This window comes from Crotalus tigris, unplaced genomic scaffold, assembly GCF_016545835.1.
Source record: "Crotalus tigris isolate CLP2741 ecotype Arizona unplaced genomic scaffold, ASM1654583v1 scf7180000017644.4837335, whole genome shotgun sequence".
Lineage (NCBI taxonomy): Eukaryota > Metazoa > Chordata > Lepidosauria > Squamata > Viperidae > Crotalus > Crotalus tigris.
The window spans coordinates 218,023-227,599 of record NW_024096536.1 but is presented as its reverse complement, the minus strand read 5'-3'; the positions used below and the strand labels follow the sequence as shown (position 1 = coordinate 227,599).

General features: G+C 38.9%; 1 protein-coding gene across 1 annotated transcript; it reads left to right on the top strand.

The window, feature by feature from the left end:
- Positions 1 to 6,140: 6,140 nt before the first annotated feature.
- Positions 6,141 to 7,550, top strand: LOC120304637 (endosome-associated-trafficking regulator 1-like). Its single transcript, XM_039335461.1, has one exon. It carries the CDS (start codon positions 6,297 to 6,299, stop codon positions 7,437 to 7,439), a length of 1,143 nt encoding a protein of 380 aa, XP_039191395.1. The 5' UTR covers positions 6,141 to 6,296; the 3' UTR covers positions 7,440 to 7,550.
- The last annotated feature ends 2,027 nt before the right edge of the window (positions 7,551 to 9,577 follow it).

The window sequence follows — 9,577 nt, the reverse complement described above, 5'->3', positions numbered from 1 at the left end:
TGGTTTTGCATATCATCCTAAGTCACAGTCTGTTTTAACCATGGCTTAACAAGACATAATGGCATGCTTCACATCCAAGGCTGCATCATAAACCACAATGACTGGGTTCTAGCAAATGCTAAGACAAAAGCAAAAGAGCCATATTATAGGGTAGCATAATGCCTCTACACAGTGCTTTTTTTGTATAAAAAAAAAAAGGTGCCGGAACTCACACATGTCATACAACCCGCCTTGCCTACTCTACAAGGTTCCATCCAAAAAAGGTGCCAGAACTCTGTTCTGGGTGTTCTATGACAAAAAAAGCTCTGCCTCTACATCTATAAGTGGGAATACCAGATGAATTTTATCATCAGATCTCAGTAAATGGTTGCATTGCAAATTTCCATAATTAGAACAGTCCAATTAAAAATAATAATCTGGAATTCTAGCTAAAATGAAGAACTGTCTATGCCCTCTCATGTGTTCTATAGTTTGATTGACTCAGGAGGACTGTGGATGATTGTCTGAAGATTCTGGTGGAGATTTCTTTTTTCAAGTTATGCTTTCTGTCCCCGTAGCTGCTTCTCCAGAAACAACAGTTGGTACAGCTTCTGTAGCCACAAAATTTGCAGGCTGTGATGTTCAAGGAAGAGGTTAGGAGCCCCTCTTATTTCCCCAAGCTGCCACCCAGGATACAAGTTGTTGCTTGATTGAAGGACAGATGTAAGTCCATAGCCTGACTTTCCCTGTGTTTTGCTGGGCGTGTGCAACTGGGGAGTCTGTGTCTTTGTGAACTTTACCTTTGCCACATGTCAATTGTGTCATCGAGTAGGCCTTGGTAAGCCTCTTTTGCCTGTCTGCCTTTTCTTCCTCCTTCCCTTTACCATGTGGGCTGATTGAGGCTCAAACTTTTAATTCAGATGGTAATTGAAATAATAATATGGGCAGAACCCTTCTGTCTCTGATACTGCAGCTGGCTTTATGGAGCTATGAATAGCTCTGAGTCACACTCTGAAGATGGTTTTGCTTCCAATCGTTTGTTTTCTTTTGGGGGTGGGCTTTTTTTGGTACTTTTCTAATGACTATTAACAAAAACAGAGGGGAGAAATCACACCTTCTTCTTTCCTCAATGTATCCAATTAGAGATGTGTTTATAAAATTGCTATTTAACCATAATAACATGAGATAACCTAAAGAAATCAGTCTATTGATAATGACTGTCAGGACAGATGGAGACTGTTGGCATAAATTTGGTATATTTATAATTATTTTTTAAAACACACATTTGGTTACATTCCCCTCTATGTACCTTTCATATGCCACTTGGCTGAGCAAACCGAGACCCTGGTTTAATAATGCTTGGCATTTTTCGATTGCTTAATTTATTTGTATCTTGCCATCTCCCCAGCTTGTTGAAACAGCAAAAGCAATAGCAATAATATTTGGAGTTGTATATGGCTTCATAGTGCTTTACAGCTCTCTTCAAGTGGTTTACAGAGCCAGCATATTGTCCTCAACAATCTGGGTTCTCATTTTACTGATCTCAGAAGGATGGAAGGCTGAGTCAACTTTGAGCTGGTGAGAATCGAACTGCCAAACTACTGGCAGTCGGCAGCAGAATTAGCCTGCAGTACTACATTCTAACCACTGCGCCACCATGGCTGATTTTCTCCAGTTTGTCAGGGAAGCTAGAGATGTGACTTCCAAAACTCTTAGCCAGTATAAGAATTCTGGGAGATGTAATCCAAACAACAGCTCAAGAATACAATATTGGACAAGATGGAGATCTCTTCAATGGTATTCTGTTCATAAACTAACAGACTAGGAAACTGTTATTTGTACTATAGTAGGGGTGTCAAACTTGCTGCGTCACATGACAGAGCTGGGGTGGGTATGGCTTCCATGTGACGCATCCAGCCCGCAGGCCGGCAGTTTGACACCCCTGTACTATAGTAATAACATTGGACAAATATTTGGTTTGGAATTTCCGTGAAAACTGCTTAAAAACTACATCCCAACCAAATGTAGAATTCACAGATATGCCTCTTCATTGCTCCCCACTATGTTATTCTTGTACTAATAAAAGTTGATTTAATTACTGCATCTAATTACTTTTCTACAAACCTGCCTCAACCAGTTCTCCTATTATGTAACCTCTAAAGAATTCTTAGAGATTTTTCTACTCTAGGATCTTAATTCTATCCTATTGTTTGAAAGCTAATACCCACTAACATTCAAAAGAGCCATGGTGTAATAGTTAAGGCACTGGACTAGAAATTGGAAGTTTATGAATTTTAATTTTCTTATTGGCATGAAAACCAGTTTTGGGAAAAATGTCTATGGAGATTCTCAATCATTCAGATTATGGGTGTCCCAAAGATGCTTTTCCTTTTCTGTTTTTTTCCAGAAGAAACAGGGGTGACATGATAGCAGTATTCCAGTATTTCAGGGGCTGCCACAAAGAAGAGAGGATCATGTTATTCTCCAAAGCACCAGAGGCCAGGACAAGAAACAATGGTTGGAAACTGATCAAGGAGAGAAGCAATCTGGAATTAAGGAGAAACTTCCTAACAGTGAGGACAATTAACCAGTGGAACAGCTTGCCTTCAGAAATCATGGGCACTCCATCACTGGAGGTTTTCAAGAAGAGACTAGACAGTCACTTGTCTGAAATTGTATAGGTTCTCCTGCTTGAGCAGGGGGCTGGACTAGAAACCTCCAAAGTCCCTTCCAGATTCTATTCTGTTCTGTTCTATTGTTCTTTGATGAGAAGCAAAATGTTTTCAAGGAGAAAACCAAGAAAGTCCAGTTGCCTTTTGGAAAAATATCTTTGGGACAGCTGTGGGATAGTTATCCCCACTCTGGGTCATTATTCTGAGGAAAATAGAAAATGGGAATGTTATGTACACTGCCTTCAATTTTACAAAAATAAAGGTGGGATTAAATCAAATTAATAAAAAAACAGAAGCATCATTTTAATGGCATGTGTTTGATTACTGTATTTTCACTCTAAAAAGAATGAGATTTAGTTATCAGAGTCTGGAGAAGGAATGCAACAGTGTGGAATAACAACATAAGCTTGAAACATAAGTTGAAAACAAAGGTACTATTACAGAAAAGCAAGGGAATAGAGAAGAACACCTTGTAAAAACTGTTTCTAATCAGGCAGATTTAACCTAGGCCACTTCTACCTCAAAAGCAAACTCTTTCAAAGCAGCATCTAAAGTTAACTTCAGCCTCAATTTTACCAGCCAAAATTAATATTTGGATATATATGTGTCACATACTATGTGTTCCGTCTTCCTCTTGACCTACCTCCAGATAAACTTAAAAATGATCAGCTTCCGGTTCCGGATCGCGGTGCTAGCAGACGCGCGGAAAGAGCTCTCCGCCATCCGGTTTTCCTTTTTCGGAAGATCCTGGAAAGGCTCGAACGTCGCCCTGGAGGGGCAACCACTATTGGGAGGATCCTCGCTAGATCGCGGAGGGGCGGAAGCTCCTCCATTTGATCTGAGGCAGCTCTTCAGAACCGAAGAAGAAAAGAGCAGCCATTAACATGGCCGCTCATCAAGTCGCACCAGCCGAAAGCCCAAATTACAACAAAGCACAACGAAGCACCATGGAGGATTTGAGTAAGACCCTTCTTTACCTCTCTTTTACCCTAACTACCTTCCTGTGAAAGCCTTCTGAAACTTTTCCCCTGCTTTTAATACAGCGGAGTTTGCACACCTTGGGAATCTAAGCTTTGAACAACAACAACAAAATATCTAATTTTAATAACAAAATAACTGGATTTTTATTCTTTTCCCTATTTTTTTGAGACTTGGGGGTCCCAAAAAGTTCTTATTATAGAGACTCTGCATCTTATTTAATTATCAAGTCTGAAAAATATCTTTTTTTTGTTTTTTAATTGGTTAAAAGCCTGATGCCTGAAAAAAATATTTCATGGTCTACTGGGGACATCTTGTGACTAAGCCTGGTATAGCAAATGAATTTCTTTAGCTGTGAGGCCTGCTGACTCTCCTGACTTGCCCTTTATATTATCTAAGGAAAAGATAAGAAGTGGAAACAGCTGGCTGGTGAAAATAACTTTTAGAAATTGAGGAGGTAGACATTGGCAGATTTTTACTAAACATAGCCTCCACAAAAGGACTATCTTAATCACTATGGAAATGGAGGAACCTTATCCACAACTTAACTATAAACTTATACTTGAGAAAATTCTTGAAGCCACTGAGTTAATGAATGCCAAAGTGAAAGCCAAAGGTGCTACCCAGAAGCTACAAATTGAATCTAAGACTTTAACTGATCAACTTATAAATCAAAAAACAACAGAAGAGGATCAAGTTAACATCAAAGAGGATGTCGTACAACAATCTCTACAACTTACTGAGAACTTTGTGAACCAACTATTGACTTTAACTAAAATACCTGTAACTCCAACAGTAGCAGGAATGGATCAACAAATACAATATATTGAGAACCTAGACAACTCAGACAAGCAAACAATAATCACAACACCGGACATGGCCCTTTATTCTAGTCAGATGGAACTGGAACAACAAGAAGAAGAACAGACTGAACTGATGATCCCAAACCAAACATGGAGAATTGAACTACCTAATAAATACAAAGAGACTGGATCCTGTGAAAAAATGATAACTGGATGTTCTCCCTTGCTTCAAACAACATCTATAGGAACGAAGAGAGATGCATCTGAGGATTTAAATGTTCTGACATGGAAGCCTGTTTGGCACAAAAAGAAAACCAGAGTCAGATTTAAAAATGGGGTTTAAAACTTTACCCGATAGGTCAAGGAGAGGTTTAGAAATAGTGATTGATGTAATATTTAGGATCTAGATTTATAATGGAATTGAAAATTGTTAGATTATAGTTTGGAATGGTAATATGGAAATGGGTTTTTGACAATGAAAGATATTTTATTAGAAAAAGAGGAACTATCAGGATGAAAAACAGAATATATTTGTGAAATAAAGTACGGCAATTGAAATTAAGTAAAATCTTAAAACAGGATTTGTAATGCCATTAAAATGTATTGATTGATTGAGCTTTATTTAGAAATGTATTAATTGGAATATGATATAACAATTAAGGGAAATAGAGAGGGAATAATGATGGAGAATTTTAGAGATATTGACTGATTTAATATTTAGGATTTAGATTTATAATGGAAATGAAAATTAATTGTTAGATTATACTTTGGAACTGTAATATGGAAATGGATTTGTGACAATGAAAGATATTTTATTAGTAAATGAGGACCTACCAAGATGAGGAATAGAATATATCTGTGAAAGAAAGTAATGTAATTTTTGGAATAATATATATACTTTAGACATGATAATTATTTTGTAATAAAATGAGGGAAATTAGAGTTACTCGAAGTTTAAATATTATGGTTATTAAAGGCTAATCTGAACATGGTAATTGGAATCAACTAAAATTTAAAAACAGGACTGGGATATGTTTAAGTAAAATGTTATTGATAAATGTATTGATTGATTGAGCTTTACCTAGAAATGTATTAATTTGAATATGATATAATAATTAAGGGAAATAGAGACGGAAACTTAATGATGTAACTTGACAGATATATGAAGGATTTTGTTATTGGATTATTGATTACCCTATCACCATGCTGCTTCCTAAGTATTTGGATGTTAAAATTGAAAAAATTCAATAAAACTTGTCTAAAAAAATGATTCTTTCTTGGGAATCCTTGAATATGTGACGTGGTTGGAATCTAGAGATTTCTACTAAATTGTTAAGTCTCAACTGAACATTTCCAAGGATTGGGGTGAAGAGGAAATGATCCACAGCAGTTCAACTCACATGAAAGTGGCATTACAAACAAAAAAAGATGAGCCAGTATTCTAGGTTATTAGTTCTGGCGATAGGGAAGGGATGGTAATTTATTTAAAGTTAAAGGAATTGAGGTTATGATCATTTTACAAGTGATCTCAGTACTCCACTTCAGCATTTCAGCTAGCAGAAAAATATTGTGAGAGCTGTTCTAATTATACATTTCTCTCAAGCCTGTGAAGTCACAAAATGAAGCACTGACAGCTGATGACATCATAGATCATGGTAACTTCTGCTTCCTCCACTGTTAAAGAGACACATACATATAAGGATTAAATTCAGATGCTTCAATAGACCATTAAATAGTGTTGAAGCCAACACCACTGGTTCTGCAGTCGACAGGGCTGGTTTAACCAGTGGAGAAGAACTGGGAGCTAGCCTGGGGCTATCTAGGGAAGAATGCAAATGTTCTAGATGTCAGTTGTCTGTCCAAAATGCCACGGCCACCTCTTGCCAGCTGCTCACATACCAGAGCCCTAAAAGATGATGAAGAAGAACTCCAGCCCTGTTATCACCATCATGTTCCAACTACTCCAGGAGACCATGTCAAGAATCATAGCAGCTCTGGAGACAATCAGATGAAAAATTCAAATGACCCACCTGCATCTTCCTTAAAAGGGCTGGTAAAAAACAAAAATCGTGGTGCATCAAGACAACATGAAGGAAAAAACAGAAATAATAAGAAGAAAGTGGTCAGGCAGAACCTTGTCCTTGAAGAAGTGTCTCTGTCTCCAGAACCATTAGGCTTGAGTTTGGAGTTTCAGGAGCCACTATACAAAGAGACAACAGTTTCTACTCGTTTATCAGATGATGATGATGATGATTGGAGAGAAAAATTCCCACCCTCTCCTTATGATAAAACACATTTATCCAGGATCTCTAATATTACCCAGTGTGATCCTTTTGATTACAACTCAGCAATTCTTTCAGGAATGGAAACTTTCTCTTCATGGCCATTCAATAATAATGACCCATGCATTGGGTGCCCTTCGCATACCAAAGTCACAGAAAGCTATACTTCCCATGAAGAACCTATTGAAGAAGTGGATTTTGTGTCCTCACAGTTGAGTTATCAAGAACTTAAAGAGGAAAACTCCATGCTGAGGAGAAAGATCAAAAGAATACAGAACTTCTCTGAAAGTCAGACCCAGATGGTACGAAACCTTGAGAGGACCTTGCAAGCCACTATGAACAAGGAGGAGAAAGAGGCTCAAGATTTGGAAGCATTGATGCAGCAGGCAGAGCAGAATCTTCAGTGTATGACCCAAAGAGCTCTGAAGGCAGAAAGCAATACTGAGAAGCTGAAACAAGAAATGTCCTTCCTTCAGGCAGAGTTGACCTGCTACAAAGTAGAGAACGATAGCCTGCGGTCAGGCCAATCTACTAATATGGGGGCAGTGAAGCAGCATGTGGACATTGCTTTGCAAAATCTTCTAAGGGTCACCAACCACGCTCATGCTACGATTCACCAGTTGGTCTTCGGTGCAGAAACATTGACACTTGTTGCTGACCTACTTAAATCTGTGGGTAGAATGTCAGAAGTTGAAAAAGAAGAAGAAATAACCAAACAAACTTAGGGGACTCTCTTGCCTATGAGTGTAATGCTCCTGTAGTGCTCTTGGGACTTAAATCATTTGCTCTCGTAATGTATGGCTTCAAATAAGTAACCTTTCTCTTTTCCCCAGAAGTACTTTTATTACATAATGGAATATTAATTTCATACTTTAATGCCTTGGCTGCTCTTTCAAAGCTACACTGTTCAAAATGTATAGATCCCAGGATGTCTTTTGGTTCAAAACTGAGAATTAGCATCAAAGTTAATGTGTTTTGAAAATATGTGTGTGTGTGTGGGGGGGTGTTTCTTAACTGAATAGTTGCTGAAAGAAAAAGGACTGAGACATCCAAATTGGAGTTATGGTACAGGAGGGTGGGCTTTGCAGTCCTAGTCTTCAATCCTATCTTCCACTCCTACCTTTCATAGTTTATGTTTATATAAAGCATAGTAAGAAATGGGAGGAAAGACATTTCTAATGAGAAAGAACATTCTTTTCAAGATATTGCACACATATTAAGAGCCGTGGTGGTGCAGTGGTTAGAATGCAGTACTGCAGGCTAATTCTGCCAACTGTTAGCAATTCAATTCTCACTGGCTCAAGGCTGACTCAGCCTTCCATCCTTCCGAGGTTGGTAAAATGAGGACCCAGATTGTTGGGGGCAATTTGCTGACTCTGTAAACCACTTGCAAAGCACTGTGAAGCAGTATATAAGTCTAAGTGCTAGTGCTACTACAAATGCAGTCCTTTTGTTTCTGGCATGTTATCCTGTCATAATTCAATTTTTTTTCAAGAGCAATTGCTGCTACATGGTCTCATAATAATGAATACAAATAGTCCTTGCTTAACAACCCTCATTGGTCCAAAAATTCCATCACTAGAGGAAATAGTTATTAGGCAAAATATAATGTAACTGCACTACTTAGTGACAGCAGTCCTGGTACTCTCTGGACTAAGCCAGGATCTCATGCTTCTCCTGCCTCACACTTGCCTTCAACTCTCCCCCATCTATTTTCCCACTATCTCTGCCCCTTTGGCTGCCCTGCACTCCACCACCCCTGCTGCCCTGCACTCTGTCACTCCTGATGGCCCCATTACCTTGTACATCCCTGCCTATGCTGCTTCCAGCTGACCTTTGCTGTCTTTTTCCTCCTGCTGCTGTCGATGAGGCGTGCTTGGCTTGGCCCTTTGCAAGGCCTTGGGAAGGTTGTGTGTGGTCAGCAGTTTGTTCACAAAAGGCAAAGCTACATCTGCCTCATCAACAGTAGGAGGATAAAAATGGAAATGGCAACTTGGGGAAGCAGGGGTGGTGGGGCAGTGGACTGTAGGGCAGAGTGGAAGGCAGCCAAAAGGGGAAAGATGGAGGGGAGATAGTGGGAGGTGGGAATTGAAGTGCATGTTGCAGTCAGAAAGATGGGTAGACTGCTAAGTGCCTGTATTTTGATCATGTGACCAAGGGACTGCTGCAATGGCCATAACTTAGAGGGGCAGTCATAAATACCATTTCTGGAGTGCTGTTGTAACTTTGAATGATTGCTGAACAAATGGTCATTAAGCAAGGACTACCTGTACTGTGCAATGTTCGCTGTATTTATGGTATGACATGTCATTTATTATTTCTTTCACAGTTTTTAGTATAGACTGGACAGGGTACAACCAAAAATCTCTAGTAATCCCCCATGTAAAACAAAAACAATAATTGTGTTATTAAGTTATTCAATTCTTTCTAACTCTTTGTAGGAGGAGGACCATGCTGGTCTGTTGGCAAAATTTCAAATTTTTCTGAACTACCAGACTTGTCTTCCCCCCCCTCCCCGCCGCCAATTCTGTGATCTGATCAATATTATTTTACTAGGAATTGTCTGGCAATAATTGCCTCTGTTAGATCTTGTAACAGAGCTAACCAAAGGGAATATGTTTTTGTAACATTGGCTTCTGTTTCTAATGATTGGTTCTTCGCCAGTGATATTAGAACAGTAATATTAGAACAGACCCTACTATTAGACAAAGGACATAATGGCTTTAAGCAACAGATGTGATACAAAGTTGTCCACATGTGACCTGCCCTTGCTCCCTGAAGTGTAACACAGAAAGATCTCATCACTAGTGGTGAAGTTGCATCAGCTGTCAAGGAGCAAAGGTACTATCTTCTTCACCTCAAG

Coding starts and splice junctions, on each gene's coding strand:
- LOC120304637 (XM_039335461.1), top strand. CDS start 6,297: ATGCCACGGCCACCTCTTGCCAGCTGCTCACATACCAGAGCCCTAAAA.